The 19742-nt window shown below is 38.8% G+C and overlaps 1 protein-coding gene across 1 annotated transcript in view; it reads right to left on the bottom strand.

Annotated features, from left to right (window-relative positions):
* Positions 1-19742, bottom strand: part of ATP6V1H (ATPase H+ transporting V1 subunit H) — a 47673-nt gene that overhangs the window by 23479 nt on the left and 4452 nt on the right. Inside the window, exons 3-8 of the mRNA XM_054285146.1 lie at positions 14111-14213; positions 12572-12661; positions 7337-7450; positions 4544-4648; positions 3450-3494; positions 1191-1288 (exon numbers count right to left, since the gene is read on the bottom strand). Of these exons, the coding sequence (XP_054141121.1) occupies positions 1191-1288; positions 3450-3494; positions 4544-4648; positions 7337-7450; positions 12572-12661; positions 14111-14213 (555 nt within the window). The remainder of the gene's footprint in view (positions 1-1190; positions 1289-3449; positions 3495-4543; positions 4649-7336; positions 7451-12571; positions 12662-14110; positions 14214-19742) is intronic.

Genomic DNA, 19742 nt, shown 5'->3' with positions numbered 1-19742 from the left:
CATAAAGCAGCTTTTTACATTGGAACTGATGTGGTACTGTATCCATCCTCTAATCAAGACAGTTTTTCTACTGGTACGTTTAAAACATTATTTCTCATTCTGGAAGAAACAGAGAAATCTCAGCTACTCCTTCAGACTTAAGAAGAAATAAATGGAACAAAATCTACACAAATTGAACCTCATTCCTTAATTGTACTTGTCCACAGGAGTGTCTGAAATGAGCTGAAGTATTCATTATTTAACAGCAAGTTCTCAGAAAATGGCTCATAGATACAAATATACAAAGTACTGCTAGAAAAATAATAGCACCCCAAGATCTTCAAGAAGACATCATGCAGAAGGTTTGCTCAGCTGAAGTTTTGAAAATTTAATAAGTAATTTACAGGTCAACTTTGAAATAGACAACTCAATTTAAAATTTAAAAAAATAATCTACATTCAAAATCATTCTTATCAAGTTTAAGACCAGTTCAAACATGGTGGAACACAGGCTTATTGTAATGCTTTAATACTTGATTAAAAAGCTTCCTTGGTTTCAGTAGTGTCACGTTGACACACAGGAACATCAACTGAAATTTTACTTCAGTAGGAATTTTGACTTTTCTCCATTTCAGTGTAAAGGGATATTTTTCATTAAAGTGGAAATTATGTACCAACCATCCCCAGTAGAGGCATAGATGGCAGAAAAATTATTTATCAGCAAGCATTTTTTAAATAAGATTAGTGCTGAAATCCTAGCCTAATGCAAAGGTATTTATTAGGAGAATTGGATAAAAGGGTGACCTACTTGAAGCCATATGTGGAAAAAAATTAGTCTTAGCTCTAGAAAATGTTTCTCCTTTCACTAATATTTTCAGACAGAACAATTCCAAACTCAAAGACTAGGATGATTAGCAGAAACTCATTTTGTTAGTCCTTGTTCTACTAAAAAATAAACAGAACATCTTCAGTTGAAGACAAATGGTTATATTCCTGTTCAGATACATCCTTAAGCAGTTCTTCTTGAACAGGGAAGTTGCATCAATGCCTCAACACTGCAAGTTTCATCTGTCTATTTGACTCTGTTACTGTTTGAAAACAAATCTCTTTTGTAGGCAAACAGAGCAGCTGTCTATTACAAGAGAGTTCTATTGCAATAAAGGTCACTGGGGAATGCACTACTAAATGCATATAAATGGGATAGGTGCTCACCAATTAACTCCATCTGCTTCTACCCATGCAAAGCGGTATTCATTGACCCTGAGCATCAGCTGCAGACATCCAGCAACACACTGTACATACTGGGAACTCTGGGTGAAAAGAACAACACTTCTTACCAGAAGAGTCAGGTAGTAAGAGCTGAAGTACAGTTTCCCTAATTATGCTTTACTGGCATAAAAGGAGAGAGTTCTGAATATTAAAGAAGTGTTATGCAAGCAATACCACTTTACATTATCAGAATATTTGAACATGCCTTCCTTCAGTATCTATGAATGAAAGCTGTCTTCTGTTTGAATAAAGTTGCCAGAGCATGTTTTTCTCTCTTCTTACTCAACTGTCAGCATTACCTTCACTGATTCTAATTGTACATTAATCAGATATGCTGCTGATAAAATCTTGTTTGCTTTTTTCCTCCCTATAAGCCTTTTCCTTGAAATTCTCATAGTAGCTCACCCACATAATACAAACTCAAACCTTTCAAACATTTAATGAAGTAAAGAAGTTAGGCAATCCCATATGAAAAGAAAGGAGGCAATAAACAGAATTGAAAATAAAAAGTAACTCATTCTGTGTCTCTCATGAGAGATTTAAGTCCTTTATGTAAAAGCTAAGTCTGTGCATCTAGGCTCAAATCATCTAGAAGATCAATTTCCCTGTGAAAGTATTCATTTTCACACTCCATGCAAATAAAACAGCTACAAACACACAGACAGCTCTCCCGCTCCAAATAATGCATTAATTTATCTGGATCACCAACCCATTTAACTTGGAGTTTTCTTTTTAAAGAGTCTGTCATAAAAGCATTGTCTTCCAGCACCATTATAATTGAAATTTCATAATAAGATTCCAGTTCTCATTTCCTGTTAAAATGCTACAACTGCATCTCTAATTTACTCTGAAATTAGCCAGGACCAGCTTGAAAATCCTGCATAAGCTAGATCTGAATCCAAGCACTAACGAAGTTAAGACAATACTTACCCACTTTAATTATCTAAAACATATTTGCACTCTGCTGCTCTGGGTCCCTGCCATGGCTCAGTACATCCATACAGTGCCACAGTGCAATGAATACTGATTTCTGAGCACGTCAGAAGAGCTCATGGCTTCACAGTAAGTGCTGCTGTGTGCTGCAGAACTATATATTCTTTTATGGCTGTATGACAAAAGGCTGTCAGTCTAACGACACCTAACGCAATGGAACACAGATCTGCGCATGAAATACTTCAACTTACATGCTCAGGCCATTGTTTTATGCCCTACCCAAAGTCATGAACAACACTCTGGCATATTTTCTACTTTAAGCCCCAGGTGGGCTTAAAGTAGAAACAAACCTCCTTTAAACCTCCTCCTGTAGAGGAGGTTTCTCCTCTACAGGAAGCTAACACTTTAAAGCCATGACTACACTTTGAAGAACAACAAATCCCAAGTTAAATCTTCTGAGAAACTGTGACCACTTTCAGGCTGTAAAATGAACAAAAGACCAAACTGAATTGTACTCCATGTTCAAGAGCTATCATCAACTGCCTCATCATGCCACAACACCACAGAAAATCCAGTCAGGGTGATCATTTGCATTTGTTATACTGCCTCAGTTCATTTCCAAGCCCAGCAGCTTTTACAGCTACAGGAAATTCAGTATTTAAAAAAATGTTGATGCTAAAAGGACAATCTGCTTTCCTCTGAACTCAAGCTACTCAGATATGAAAAGCTTACAGCTTTGAAAGGACTCCTGCAATTTCATGCTACAGTGCTTTATGGGCAGTATCAGCTTTAATATCTGATGTGCCCTTTTCTGAGTTCTGCACAGCACAACAGCCAAAAGCTTCTCAGTTTCAGGTTTCTTCAACAAGTCCAACAGCTCAGTGGTAAACAGACAGTACTGAATCACAGAATCATTTGGGCTGGAAAAGACCTCTAAGATTACCAAGTCAGGGACTTAAAACTGTTTGAATATTAAATTAATTTTATATAATTTTTTCAAATTTTAACAAAGAGAATCCTAGACACATCAGCAGCTTTAACAAGACAAACTAACTTGTAAAATATACACTTCCACTGCCAATATTCTATGTGAAATGAAGTGCTTAAAAATACTTTTGTTTCTTGGCGCCATCACCTGGCACTCTGCTGCACAGTTCTGATTCCAAGTACTTCTTATCACTGGCACCAGAAGAGATCTGCACGTTAATCCGAGGAGTGAACATCACCTGCCCAAAATAGCAGATTTACAGATTCCAAAGATATACTCACATCACTTGTGGAGACTGCTCCTGAATCCCCTGTACCACGTAGTTTCTAGGAAAAAAAAAAAAAAAGTTTAAAATCAGAGTTGCTCTTCACCCTTAAGGAACAGCTGTTACCAAGTTTCCTTCAGTTCTCCAATCTTTCTAGTCATAAAAAAAAAAAATTAGAATCTATTCAATATTTTTCCTGCTTAATATATTAACCTAATATATTGTACTGATTTCCCACACACACTTCTTGTCTAGAAGAACAAGCTTGGAACTGATCTGGTACATCAACATTTTTAATGATTTAAGTGTGTATTTATTCAAGACATTTATTTATCTTAGAATTTGAAAACTGTACTCTTGCACCTTTCTGAAGGAAACTCCAACTTAAAGATTCTCATTCCAGAGGGGAAAAAAAATTCTTTTTTAATAAGCCCAGTTTAGAAAACTATGAAAAATATTCCATTAATAAATATGAATGTTTCTCGGCTCTCCAGAATCCACTTCTACTACAGCACTAAGAGGAATGAGTGACAAATCCCTGTGTTTTGAAGGAAAAATGTCCAGAAATTAATGCAAAGGAGAATGATTCATCTTTGAAGGACAAGCCAGAAGTTCATGGTTCAAACAGAGCCAATACTATAAAAAAACTGTCCAAGTAGCTTGGAATTTATTCAGTTTCAAGACACAGGACTAAAAGTAAAGGCTTTGTACTACAGTAAACTGGAAAAAGGTTTTGATATTCCATTTCTGCTGCCATGTTACTTTTCTTCCAAGCAAAAAACTCTGATAACCAAAATAGTAGAGGCAAGACAACAAACTCTCATCTCATATTTTCTCAGTGTCCAGAAGAAAAAAGACAGTGGTAACCAACAGAAAAGACAAAAATATTTATTATTAATTTACATTTCAAGGACTGGAGTAAAACACTTAAAATACTAAGCTAAAAAGTAAGTGCCTGAATAAAGAATATTTAGCTTTAAAATGACAAAGTAAAATATCATTAAAAAAAAAAAAACAAAAAATACTCCTCTTGTTTGCACATTTATACATTCATATTCTTCAGAAAGTTTCCAAAGTTACTATGAAGTTTAAACAAGAGCAGCTTTTTACCTGTGAACTAAGCTGAGTTTTAATCCAGTTGAAATAGTAATTCAAGTCACTGCCTTCCATAAGCTCCCTCCCCCAAGCAGCCAGTTTGGCAATAATTCTTGCTGCCTGAAAAAGAATGCAATAAACCAATTTTTCAAACACAGCAATTTCAGAATTCGGTGAGAAGTTCTCTAAACTTTGGAAATCAGTTTTAGATAAAAGTTAGTCCCTTACAGAAATCTACCTGTTTTCTATGGAGGGGACACTTTGTGCCTGTTATCAGTTACCTGTAGCTGTTGAAGTTCACATTGCACCAGTGAAGAACTCAGAAGGAGGTAGAGGGAAGCTGTCGATGGGCTACTGCTGTAGGGTACTACTAGAGTCAGAAATCAATCAAAAGCAAGACACTTGGTGGCCTAACACATGCAGGCTTGATTTAAGCAATGTGGCATATGCCAGTACAAATGGTAACATGGTATTGAAGGTTTTTGGTACTTAAACTGAAGGAAGTCATCTTCAAGAAGGGAGAAGTTTCAAGCCCAGAAAAAGAAGAGTGGAAAAGTAAAATGGAGAGTACAATTTAAGAATGAAGTTGGGGAGTAAAAATGTGGTCAGGTTAAGAATTTTCATTATGCCTATGGCTTTAAGAATACTTAAACAAGAGTATGTTTCTACATCAGACTTTCCAAATCATATTTGAAGTCAATCTACACTGCAGCCTGCAGTTAATTTGCAAAAGCATTTGAGCCAGCTTACATATAAAGAGACAGTGCAACCAAGAAATTACTGAAGCAGGGGTTCATTTGCATGCACACAGTCTCACGATGCAGTGAGGACAGTATTCCAGCCACCTTTCACCTTACTGCATTCACATGTGCAGCAGCACCACCACCACTGATTGTAGAGGGATTACAAGTATGAGTCTGGAACAAGAATTGCTACATTAAAATGTGTCAGATCCCCTTCTTAATGCAAGTAAGTCACCCTAGAAAATCCCTCCAGCTTGAAAACACAAGATATTAGCTCTCTAGTCAACAATTCTTCTGAGTTAAAACTGCTATCTGACTCCTGAATGAGAGACCATTTATGCTTAGCAGAATTTGAGCCTACACAGAGGATGAGTATTTTTATCTGTCTCATCAGATGTAATGATGTGGCATCAAAAATCTTCCAGAGTGCATAGTAAGGAGAAAAATAAACCAAACAAAAATCACACAATCCTGAAATTTGTGTTTAAAAACATTCATGTGCTTTAAAAAAACATGCACTGTACTAAAAGGTAAAATAGGCAGGAAACTTAAATAGTGTCCACTTTAAGTGGATTCTCTTCACATAAGAGTCTCTGTGTCTTGTCAAGTTATTTGTATATTTTTGCCGTACCTAAAGAAAACAATATCTGAATAACACAAATCTGAGTAGAGAAATGCTGACCCTCAAAATTTCTATACCATATGTTTAAAAAACACCATTCCAGGGAGACTAAATAGTTTGCACTGCAAGGGTCTAAAATTATGCTTTACCTGCCTATTTGGGCAGTCAGCATTGTCTGAATGCCCAAACTGCAGTTTTGCAGGATGGGTCTTCAGTAGCACTACCACCAAAAAACTCACAAAACAAACTGCATTGGCCAATAAAGAACCCCAGCCACCTCCTCCCTCAGATACATCAAGAAAACTGATTCACATCCATGCAGTCAACCTGATTAAATAAACAAAGCAAGCCTGACATTATTCTTGAGAACAAGCCAGCTCACTATTCAACTTGCAGTACAGCCCCAACACAGTTGCACTGGCCACATCCCAGGGCAAACAGCATGGCTTGCTTGGTGTCCTGGAATCCTTGCACCAGTTCTGCCCCCACAGCCTAAATGGAAACCAGGTAGTGGGTTTCTAGTTTGAGTCTCTGATTTGACTCTACCATATCATTCCAGCACAAACATATGCAGTGTAGAAAAATTCATAGCTGTGCAGTTTTCTCTTCCTCCAGCCATAATATAAGTTTCACTGTTGGAAACTGTGGTGTCCACTAGGAACTTACAGTAATACAAACGTATTTTTGGCCCACAAGAAAAAAAATAAAAACTGCTGAGATGAAATATTGAGTTCTCACCACTGACAACAGAAGAATATTAAGATTCCAGAAAAGCTACTCCATATACAGGAGCAGCAAACAGTAGTAGTAGTCAAAGCACAGCAGAAACAATACACTGCACATGGCTGTGGGTTTGGTTGGGATGGACTTAATTCTCTTCATAGCAGTCCATATGATGCTGTGGTCTAGACTGGTGTCCAAAACAGTGCTGGGAATGTGTCAGTGTTTTAGCTGCTGCTGAGCAGCACTGGAACAACATCAAGCACTTCTCTGTTTCTCACTCTACACTTCCAGTGAGTCAGCCGATAAACTGAGCATATGACAAAATAAGGTTCATCGAGGTAAAGATATTTCCTTTGCACAAGATGAGACTTTAAATTCTAATATTTTACAGCATTGAATGGCAGTTATGATAAAAATTTTCAGGTATGTTTTACTGTACTTATTGTTCTGAAGTCCCTACTTTTCTGAATTTTTAAAACCTGCCCAGAAATAAACCAATGCCAATCTCCCAGAAATAAACCAATGCCAGTTAACAATGTAACTTAGCTTTTTAAAATGTGGTCAGGTGACACTTATATTAAGAATGACTCATCCAGACTGCAAAAAGAAAACTTTCCAGTCCAGGCAGAAGTTTAGTTTCAAATTCCAAAACCTCCTGAAGAAAAAGAGAACCAGCATTTTTCTCTACCACTTTCAGAGACAGGTTCATTTAAAACTTACCATATGCACAGTGAAGAGATCTTGTCGATTCAACATTGGCAGAAAATAGGACCATGCAGTGTTTTTACCACGTTTTGCATAATCAAAGAAGATGCAAACACGCTGATGATTTTCCTGTAAAAATTGAGAGAGGAACAGATGACAGATTTGTAAAAGCATTTGACATAAAGCAGCTATTTGCTCCTTGGTATGTTGGCATAGATTATCAGAGTGTATCCTGGCTTGTAAGAGCCCACAGAAACTCTTCAGTTATACTGAAAAATTTCTTGTGGCTACAGCTCATTTCAGCACTAAGACTGGAGAGGAAACAAACCTTGAAGCCTCAAGTATCAGTACTGCAATACCTGCTTGAGCAAACCACATATTCTTCTGAACATGCAAGTGGAGTAAGGCAAATGAAAAATAACATAAATGCTATCATTTTTTAAGAATGACACTACCTTTCATCTAATCAATTATGCTTGTTCAAAGTCCTCACAAAGTTTTCAATGTACTGCTACTTCCACACAAGAACCTGTTGTTCAACTTCTACAAGTGGAACACTAGGGGTGTAAGTGAGCCTTTCCATTCCTCTCAATGGGGAATCAGCTCTTCTCTCCTAGATCAGGCTGCAGCTGATTCAGCAGTTATCTCAGGCAACCTGCATATCTCTAAGAGGACACTGCCACAAGAAGTCTGTTCTCCAGGGCTCCAACCCTGAGCCATAGAGACCACAACTACCTGAGCTCGGGCACTAGGGACAGCCTCTTCAAGTATTTTCCCTAATAATCACTATGTAAAGCAGCTATTACAGTTCTCTTTACAGCAGCCAGAGAACAGGCCATACAATCATGAAGGAGAAAATCTCTGCTGTTTCCTAATAGCCTAGAATGTGGACAGACAGTCCCAAAAAAATCTCACATTTGAATTCTTGCTTTTCCTCAAGCATTTCCATATGCATTCCAGCCAGGCTTCCTGGTGGATTGGAAGCTTTCCTTCTGAAGAGATGTCTCCCCATTGAGGTCAAACTACTACCACTAAGTACACAACTACTATGAAGAAAGGCAAATGAGAAACTCACAAAAAGACAGTATCTCAGTCTCCACTGTGCAGACATTTTAATTTTCAAACTCCCTTAGCTAGAAAGGCTTTTCTCCATCAATTCTGCACCCTGTTATTAACTCTAGGGATGAAGAGCCAGCTAGGCAAGGTTCTTTGCTGGAATACGATCCATTAAGCACAAGACAACCCGAATGTATCCATGATTCAAACAGTGGCATCTTACGAAGCCTTAGAGCTTCAACCAACCCTTCCTTAAAAGTTACCTGAAAAAACAAGTTTTCTCACTTTTACTCTTCTGATTCTCTTCCCCATCCCCCTGCTGCAGGAGTGAGTGGCTGTGTGGTGCTCAGCTGCCAGCAGGGTTTGAGCCACAGCAGTATTGCACCACACAGGCTGCAAATTGCTGCCCTGATCACTGACTGGGGAAGCTCAGATGGCACCAGTTACCTGCCAGTTATAACCCTGACAGTGATACATTTTCTACATGATCTACATTTTCTACATAAAAAAGCACCCAGAAATGTTCTCAAAATTTGATGTAAAAATTATGAAATAAATAAAAGTAACATCTCAGGAACACAGAGCCTTTGGTGAAGAGTTTTTACTCTGTGAGCTCTTGCTTGATGAGAAATGGCAGTTTGATCAAATAAATCACTGTTAGCATCTGAATGTGCTAAACAGTCTAGCTAAGAAGGATCAAAACTTACCAGATCAATGAGTTCAGTTTACAACATTACTAAGGAGGAGACAGACAAGTCTGGAAGCAGAAATGTTGAAATAATTTCAACATGCTGTCAGTCAGAAGACTTGTCTGGTTTGCTCTTAAGGTGCAGGATCAAGACAGAAGGGAAGGAGTGGAAAACTCCCCACGGCCCTGAAATATGTAGTGTTGCACCTTCCAAGGAAGCTACTGACTACACTGATGAAAAGAAAATTCTGAAGCTCTCGCATCAACAGTTGAATAATTTAGCACCTGTCATTTCTGAAGAAGCATAATGAAGTTCAGGAGATACTGCTACCTGCACCAACTAGAGTGAAGGTTCTTAGAGATTTCATAAGTAACAGACTGCAGTGTGACGAGGTCACTAATCCAAAGAAATTGTTTCAAGAATTTATCAGATGAAGAGAGGAAGAAATGTTTCCTCAAGGATGGCAATATGCTAACACTTTCCACCTTCTGAAGTAAGCAGAAGGGTGATAATCTTATATGGTAAACACAACACTAATTTCATGTTTGCCAGTGTTCAAAATAAATCTTTCTTACAAAGGTCATCAAATCAGTAAGTAGAACTGCTGGAACAATCCTAGACACCCAAGTAAGCTTTTGGTGAGCTCAAAACAGAGTTGACATAATTTTTACTACTTCACAAGCAAAGAACAGAAAGATAATAGAAGCACCACAGTCAGTTATTATCAGACAAAAGCTGAATTCTGCTACCTGCGATAGTTTTTGAAAGTTCCAGCTGTCAAAAGCAGCTTCAAATATTATTTGTTCATCTCATGAAACTGCAGCAAACATACTTTCTCAAGGCAAAATTTACTTGGAGTCAAGGCCATGTCCTTGAACAATTTCTTGCTTAAAATCTTTGAATGTACTGAATTAGGATGAGTCAAACAAAGATCGGAGACTTCATACCCACCACAAGAAAAATGGGGCAAGACTATTTACATGAGCATGTACTGACAGGACAAGGGGGAATGCTTCAAACTGAGTAGGTTTAGGTATTAGGAAAAGATTGTGAGGGACTGGAACAGGTTGGACAGAAAAGCTGGGGATGCTCCATCCCTGGAGGTCTTCAAGAACAGGGTAGATGGGGTTTTGAGCAACCTGGTCTAGCTGAAGGTATCTGTACCCACAGCAAGGGGCCTGGAACCAGATGTCTTCAAGGCACCTTTCTAACCCAAACTATTCTGATTCTATGATACTGTGAGTTCCTATGTCTGGGCAGTCTGCAGAGACCCTGCCCTAAATTCACAGTCACCTTGCCCTAAATTCACCATTATTGGCCAATATGCTGCTTTCTGACAAGAATCTTACACCTTGAAAATGTGCCATGTGACACACCACGGGCTGTATGTTCCAACCCCTAAGTGTGACCAAAACAAAACAGAAGTCCTGTTTCAGCCTTGCAGAGTGGAGTTATCACAAGTTAGGAAACTCTGAGATAATGCCATGTGGATGCCTTCACACAAGCCTTCTATGCCAGCATCCCTGAACCCCTGAATAATGCAATCACACACAGCATTGCAATTCAGTACAGGCTTTTGGATACTGAAGCAGAATTTCTAAAGAGAAAAAGGCATTAAATTCCAAACAAAAGCAAATATGTAGCGTGCACCAATATCTCTACTCTGCTGTATCACTATAAAGCCTGAATAATTTAAAGCCATTACATTTAACATTAAGAATTCCATATATGCCACTTCTGGGACAGGGTAAGGCCCAAAATGCAGCCATGTCATAAAGTCAAGAAAACACATACATCTAACCACTTACGACAGAAACAATAGAGCAAAAGACAGGCTACTCAAAACTGCTTTCTGTGACTACCTAGAACTATTCCATCTGTTCAAAAGTGGGCCAGTGAAAGCATTACCTGTGGGGTATTAATTCCACAGCAGAGGAGATATCATCAGCTATCATCTACTCTAGCTGCAGGCCATCTGCTAATGCCAAAGCTCATTAGCAAAACAAGGCCTATGAATACTCACAAGTACTCAAGTACTGAAAAAGGGCAAGTGAAATGATGACTTCTCTGGCCACTGATGCACAGAAAGCAAGACCCATTCCTCACAAAAGTAGCCATAATAAACAGAGTTCTCACACACTGAGCCGAAGTTTGTCATCCAATGTGTAAACCAAAACAAGGTATTCCCAACCCAGTGTCCTAATCAAAGAATGATACTGAGGACACAGTATTTCTGAGAAACAGAGGTCTTCTCTTCTTCTCAACGTTTGTGTCACACTTGACAAAATGTAAAACTTAATGAGAAAAAGTGACCAAGCTGCAGACAAGTAAATTGCTGCCACCACCACTAGCTATTATCCTATTAGTCCAGATGTCAGGGCACTCACTTAGGGCTCTATTGTGCAGACAGGCACATGAAGGAACACCATGATCCCCATGTTATACAAACTGTGGAGAGGTTCACGCTTTTCAGCTTGCCTGTTGTAGTACTGAGTAGTCACAGCAGGAACTAGAACTCATTTGGTTCACCTCCTAGGGCAATACTCTAAACCAACAGCACTAAACACACTTCACTGAAACCTGGGATCAAATAGATCATAAAACAGGAGAAGAGAAACTATCAAACACACATAGTATATGTGAATACTAGGAAAAAACCCTCACGTAACTCATCTTGTTACATCGCTCCAAATGCCTTCTCTTAGTCAACTTCAGAGCAAGGAAACATAAAAGCAGGATTATCTGACTAGGTAAAGCCTCTTCTTGAGTTATCCCAATCAGCTCAACAGTCTGAGACAAAGTTTAATAGCCTGCTCATATAAGGCACTGTTGTCCACAGCTACAAAGAGCTGTATGTTACACTGAATTAAAAGTTCCTCATTTATAATTAAACCATCCAGAATTTCAGAATATGTTCCAAATAACCTAACTTATGTTGGAAACCTTATGCTGCAGAAACTACACCTTCTTGCTGAGGGTAGCCAAATTAACACCTTCAAAGGAAAAGCTTTAACAACTTCATATTCTCCCTATACCACAGGAAAGGGCTGAGGTCACAAGTCACAGAACTTTAGCATTGTTAAGGTTGGGAAAGACCCTTAAGATCACCAAACCTACCATTAATGTAACACAGACAAGTCTAACACAAAATAAGCTGATATATCAAATGTAAAAAGTATTTAGAAAAAAAATCTGCAAATTAAGATCACATAAAATGAAACTACTATGCAATATTAGCCTTAACAACCAAGTTTTGAATTAAACATAGTTGAGAACAAACAAACAAGCATAAAAGTTTGTTTTATTTCCAGAATTTGAACATATTACAAGCTAAGTTAGCCTTATAACTTGAGGTCTAACATTTCATCTCTGAAGACAGGATCTGAAAATTTAGCAGAATATTTTTAACACAGTATGACAAACACCTGAAAATACATGAATTACACTAAGGAAACATTCAAGCATGCATTTAAAGACTTAAAAATAATACAGATTATTGACCTACTTGCAGCATATCATCAACCATAGTCAGAATGTACTGAACAGTCTGTTCCTTGGAGATATGAGTCATCAAGTTTATAAATGTTTTAGCACACTAGAAAAATAAAAGAGACATTAAAATTAATATTAGCAATTGTCTTTGTTCCTTTTGATAATATAAAACAGGATCTTATTAATTCACAGTTAAGTCTTACATAAGCATTGAGCATCCCAACATCTTATTCAATTGCAGTAAGAGATGAATACATTTGACATTATCTCACAAAGAAAATTCCCTGTCACTTTGGTTGCTACCCTTTACAAATTGTTTTATGGCTTTCAAATTAAATAAGTACTTGCTAGTGAAAGTCACCAACATACTTGGTTGCAAGTCAGATTAGAAAAGCCTCCCCCAGCACCCTTCTTTTAATGGTAGTGAGATCAAGTAAACTGACAGAACAGCAACTAAGAGCACAAAAAAAGTTTCAGCAGTTTGAATGGAGGGAGGAAGACAGGTAACTCCCCTATTCGCTTACTATATAGTAAGAAAAGTAAGTATGTAGAAAAATCTTTGTTCCTCTTTGAAGACTGTTACAATTTCAGCAATATGCTGAAATAGTTACAACATTACTTTTTACACTTCTTCCTCCCCCTTCACCAAATTCAGCTAAACCACAAAGAAAATTGAATGTTGAACTGCTACATTGTAATTATGTAGTAACATATAAAGTACACCACATGTTTTTGGTACTATGCAAACTATGATCCATTAGATAACAGTAACACACCCTAATTTCAAGAGAAGAGAAATACAAAACCAAAACAAACAGCCTAAAATTAAAGTAGAAAAAATGGCCATAAATGTTTGTGTTTTGAAAGCATCTACACTTCCCCTTCCTCACTGCCTCTCCCAATCCTCTTGATGTCTGACATTCTGTGCTAGAACCTCAGACTGAGATTCTACTGATTCAAATGTTATTGAAGTGCCTTTGGGCATCCTGTCTGGTCTCCATAAGGGCAAAGGACTGATTCAGTCCTAATCAGCTCTGTCCAATGCAAAGGTCTCTTATCTTACCATGCCTTAAATGACAAAAGACACCCATGTCCAAGTGAATCCACCTTAGCAGTCAATGGACTTCATGCTCTAACTAATTATAATTGCTTAGCTAACTAAGCAGCAATCTTACTGGTAGCAGCTGTCATCAATAAACTATAAAGAAAAAAATCTCAAAAAAAAGAAGTGACTCAAGTACAAGTGTGCATGATTAAGTAAACTGGGATGAGGGGGAGCAGAGATCCACCTGCAGTCCATCAAGGACATCCTTGAGCTAGTTAGTCCCACAACAGAGTCAAAGGCAGATGATATTTAATTATTTAGTAGGTTTTAAATATAATGAAATAACATCCAACCCAGATCTAAGGAAAAATAAAAGAATCACGATAGTAAGCTTTATACTTATTCTAGAACATCTTAATTGTATGCATACAGTTAACAACAATAAAATAAGAGTAGATTTGAATATTTCCCTCCTCCCCAAAAGAGACTTCATTAAAAGAAAGTTACTTGATTGCCTTCTGTTTGCAACAACTCCTGTTTTTCTTCTGGATTTCTTTTCTGTTCAAATCGCTGAATAAATTCACAGTCTTCACCTGAAATCATCTGACCTCTGAAAAACAAAGCATTAAACTGTAAGTAACACGAACAGTAAGTTGGAAATAGCTGTGCTGGGTTCGCATGGCAAGGCTGTGTTAGTAGGGGACTGCTTGGATGGCTCCTATGAGAAGACACCAGAAGTGGCCCCTGTGTCAGACAGAGCCAGTTCCAGCCAGCTCCAGGACAGACCCACCATGACCCAACCTGAGCCACTCAGTAATGACAGTAGCACCTCTGTGATAACACATTTAAGGAGTAAAAACTGCTGTGCAACAGCAGCTGAGACAGGACTGAGGACACGTGAAAGAAACAACTCTGCTGACTGCCAGATCAGTGCACAAGGAGGGAGAGAAGGTGATCCATGTGCCAGAGCACAGATTCCCCCGCAGCCAGCCTGCGGTGAAGACCATGGTGAGGCAGCTGTGCCCTTGTGGCCCATGGAGGTCCTAGGGGGAGCAGAGATCCACCTGCAGCCCATGGAGGTCCTGGGGGAGCAGAGATCCACCTGCAGCCCATGGAGGTACTAGGGGAGCAGAGATCCACCTGCAGCCCATGGAGGTACTAGGGGAGCAGAGATCCACCTGCAGCCCATGGAGGTCCTGGGGGAGCAGAGATCCACCTGCAGTCCATGGAGGACACCCATGCTGGAGCAGGCAGATGTGCCTTACAGGAAACTGCAGTTCATGCAGGTTTTCTTGCAAGACCTGTGACCTTGTTTTCTTGCAGGGCCTGGAGCAGTACATGCCTGGAAGACTGGAATCTGCAGAAAGGATCCATGCTGGATGAGTTTGTGAATGACCATCAACAATGAGTAGGACACCTCAGGATGGAGCAGGGGAAGAGTGTAAGAAGGAAGGAGCAGCAGAGACTGAGTCTTAAAAAATGGCCACAGCCTCCATACCCCACTCCCCTACACCACTCAAAGCAAGGAGGCAGAGAAGCTGAAGCCAACTTGAGCCTGAGAAGAAGGGAGACGGCAGGAGGTGGTTCTTTGATTTTTTCCTATTTTTCATTAACCTACTCCATTTAAACAGCAATAAACGAATTTAATTTCACCACGTAGAGCCTGTTTTGCCCATGATAGTAAGTGGTCAGTGATCTCCCTGTCCTCACACCTCAACCCGAGCTTTTTGTCATGCTTTTTCCCCTGTTCTCTTGATGGAGCAAGTGTGTCCTATCCTGATGGACACCTAGTGACCTGCCAACATCAGCTCACCATATAAACCTTGTTTCCTTCATCTTGAGCTATCATAGAATCATAAAATAGTTTAGCTTGGAAGCAACCTTGAAGAGCCCAGTCCAACCTGGCCTTTAACTCATCCAAGGATAAAGCAGCCACAACTCTCTGGGCAGCCTGTTCCACTGCTTTACCAACCTTGCAGTTAAGAATTTCTTCTTAACATCTAATCTAAACCTTCCCTGCTTCAGTTTAAAACCATTGCCCATTGTTCTGTCACTATATGCCTGTACAAAAAGTCTCTCTCCCTCCTTTTCGTAAGCCCTGCTGAGGTACTGGAAGGGATCCCCAAAGTCTTCTCTTCTCCAGGCCAAACTACTCCAACTCTCTCAGCCTGTTTTTGCAGGAGATGTGCTCCAGCCCTCTGATCATGTTGGTGGTCCTGCTCCAACAGGTCCATGTCTTTGTTGTGCTGAGGACCTCAGAGCTGGATGCAGCATTTCAGGCAGGGTCTTGCGAGGGCAGAGCAGAGGAGATACAGCATTGGTAAAGTGATATGGTTGATACTGTAGCCCACAACAATGTAACAGGCTCCTTCCTGCAAAGGGTCTCATGTAAAAAAATTTAAAACTTATGGTGGAATAATCTCTCAAAAGTCTTCCCTATGCATCACCTCTGAACAGCATTCTCCAAATAATTTTTAAACTTCCAGGGGCTGAACGCAATGTCAGTTGTAAGAACTGAATTACACACAGCTAGCATGTTATGCCAAAATGATAATACATAACATGAGTAACAGTCTAATCCAACCAAGAAATAAGTGCTGAAAAACAAAATTAATTGTTACTTTAAGTTTGCTGTAAGCACTGAAGAAAACTGTAAGGAGAACAGAGATCATGGTTCCTAATTTATTTTTAGCTTTCACTAATCCCATCTTGAGTTTAAAAACTGATATGCATGCAAGTTCATCTAAACACATAGCAAGGGGGTTTGATATAGTGAACTGTTGTGGACACCTCTAAGATAACAGATGTCTACTTAATCTTCTCTTGAACTTAATGTTCAAGTGGTTACTGCCATCATCAGTGCTATTTCAGAAAGCTGTAGACTCAGCTGAGGAGTCAGACAGACTGGCAGAACACTACTGGGGTTTTTTATAATACAAAACTTCACATCACAAGAAATAAAAAAAATTGTCAAAATAGCACAGTCAGGTACTCTTCAGGTAAGAAAAGTAATTTTAAATCAAGTAGTCCTAAAATTATCCAAGATTTTAATAGGTGACTATCTTTACTAGATAATACCAAGAGGGCTTCAGGAAAGAAGAAAATCACGCACAGTCACAGGGGATGAAAGCATTAGACACTCCTGCTTCAGTTATTTCCAGGACTCATCTCCTTTTAATATTTCCACTGAATGAAATGCCTCTTCCACTTTGCAAAGCTACAAAGCATGGACTCTTCACCCATCTTTTCCATATTCAAGGTCAGTTTTCAGATGTTCCATGACTAGAGATTACATTAAAATCATTGTAAACTTTGCAGGAAGTGTTCACGGTTTTTTTTACCCAACGGGCTCACCTGGATTCTTGAAACAGAAAACTAAGACCTACAATGAGTTTTTTTTCTTTGCTCTTACTTGGATGATTATGTCTTGAGTATGGCCTCATCACAGAGCCACCTTTTATCTATTTACTATTGAAGCAAAGAACATAGGTATTGCAGCTGCTTTGTTACAGATATCCTCACATGCACTGAGGAAAGACAACCAAGATTTACTAGAGGGAAGATTCGTAAAGCCAGTGGTAGGATAGCCCTTGCCCAACTTCTGCAAAAATTATTGAATTGAATTATTATAGATGAATCATATCATATGTGATTGGCCAATGATGATCGTGCTGCTACCATGCCTTTTAGACTGACCTATGCCCTTTCTTGCCTATTAAGGTTGGATTTAAATAGTTATGGAAAGAGCTGGACAATTCATCTGCCACAAATATTGAATTTAAAGACCCACAACTAGAAGCCTCTTTTGTTCCAAATAATGCTGACCAAGCCAGGGATTCATGGATCATACTGATACAAAAGTAACCAGATAAGCTGCTTGTTTATAAGAATATTGCCATTTACAAAACACTTCAAAGATGACCTAAGACGAACCCTTAATTTTCAGCTTTAATGACGGAGAAAGCCTCAGCCCATGAAGAGAGATACTTCTTTGCAGTCAGGCTATTAGAAGAGGTCTGCCAACTGCAAAGGAAAAAAGCTTTCAAGCTTTTGCTTTTATCATACATTAGGCCACAGGAAACAAAGAAAAAAGATGTGGGGATTGATATTGCTGTTAAAGGAAAAAAAAGACATTGAAGTTTATTCTCTATCGCTTTGTTAGTGCCATTCAAAAATACATCTTCCAACCCATACAAACATTACAAGGGATCTGACAGCTTTTTAAACAAGCTGTTAATATTTTATCAACAAACTCATACATCTGATTAATAGTTTTAGTAATTTCAAATGCATCTATTTCCATTCATCTTATTTTAAAATTGAAATGACTGATTATACAGTAAACCTTAAAGGGGGGGGTTTTAAGAAAAACCAAGCAAAAATCATGAGAAAGTGCAGAACAGCCTCAGACTCAGACAGCTGATACTGAGTCCCATGATGCTATTACACATTTTCCTCACCCTCTCTTCAAAGCAACAAAAATTTCCCAGCACCTTTTAGCAAACAAGCAACCAAAGCCTTCTTCCATCCCTCTTCCTAGCAGCCATTTAACTTGTTCTTTTCCAGGATGTGTCTTCAGTCTTTTGCCAAGATGGAAGTCCCTTTCAGCTTCAGCTGTGTCCTGGTTTCAGCTGGGATAGTTAATATTCTTCCCAGTAGCTGGTACAGTTCTGTGCTGTAGACCTAGTATGAACCCTTTATTTTTTTTTTCCTCTCTTTTTCTGTTCCATTAAAGTCTCTTTATCTCAATGTGTGAATTTCCCCCTTTTTTTTTCCTCCTGTCTGAGAATATCAGGTTTAGGACAGGAGCCCTGTAAGCACCTTTCAAGGCTCTGTTCTGGGGATACCAAGAGCTGCCTTTGAGAGCACTTGCTAGAGGAGACAAAACTGAAACTCAAGGATTCAGAAAGCATGAATTTGCAAGACCACCATTTTTAAATCCACCTGATCACTCAATATGACTCAGAATCTTGTGATTACTTCTTTCAGTTGTGCACTTCCTCCATCAACTCTTGTTCCTTTTTCTTGTTTTTTTTTTTGTTTGGATGATTTAGCAAGACACTCTGAAGGTTAGGGTATTTTTGTTTGGTTTTTACTTTGTTTTTGGGTTTTTTATATTAAAAAAATTGACTATCTATGCAGCCAATATGAAGCTCATATGAGCCCACCATATCAAGGCATAATTTCTTTTATCTAGGTATCTAAGTACTTTGCATGTACTAGAGACACTAAATGTATCCAACTGCTCAACAGTTTTAGCACTACAAAATTAAAACAGTAAAACAGACTGAATGTACTCTACAAGACTCAACCAGATTTGAGGGAAAAAAAAAAAAAACAAACTACAAAACAAAACAGAAGAAAATCCCCCACATACTACAAATTAGGAAACTTCTATATTTCCTCTAAGACAAGAGTGACTTTTAAAATGTGACATATTTAACCTGCTTTAGAAGGTTCTTCCACCCCCAGGAAAATAGAACAGATACTTTAGCATCAGAATTCACAAACATGCATGTGAAGTATTTGAAAACACACAGGACACCATGTACAAATTAGCCATCAAGTATCTCATCTGATTAAATAATAAGTACTGTCAAATGCAGTGTATCTAGAAAACCTACAGTGCAGTAAGGTGCAAGGTGAACTCTGAAACAAGTCCAGTTTTCCACAGAACTCATTTACTACCCTAAGAAAGCAAACCCAAACCTGCTTCAAGCAAGCCAACACACCCTCCCCTGGCATTCTGACACTCTGAGGCAAATGCTGAAAGCAACCACACAGAGCAAAAAAGCAAATGGCTTTTTAACTCAAGGAGGGCACCCACACCTCTGAACTGCAACCAATCTCAAGATCCAAAGGCAGCAAAGTTCGCACAGAACTAAAGCTTCCACAGGCAGACCCACACATCACCTTCCACTGCTACAAGTTTGTTACTTTCCTCCCCCTCAGACACGGACCCCAGCTGGAATCCAACATAAAGAAAGGATACATTTTAGCACCAGATTTTTTTTTCCGCAGCCTCATTTTCTAAGGAGCAGTGAACACACAAGGAAGCTGGCAATATAGACAACTGTCATATCTAAGAGTATACAGAAAAAACATCAAAAGTCAGCAGTTGTGTGTTAGTGTAGTTTGA

This window comes from Melozone crissalis, unplaced genomic scaffold (genome assembly GCF_028551555.1).
Source record: "Melozone crissalis strain CALT ecotype California unplaced genomic scaffold, PUWL_Pcris_2 ptg000042l_1, whole genome shotgun sequence".
In the NCBI taxonomy this organism is placed as follows: domain Eukaryota; kingdom Metazoa; phylum Chordata; class Aves; order Passeriformes; family Passerellidae; genus Melozone; species Melozone crissalis.
The sequence above is the reverse complement of the archived record's forward strand: the minus strand, read 5'-3'. Positions and strand labels throughout refer to the sequence as shown.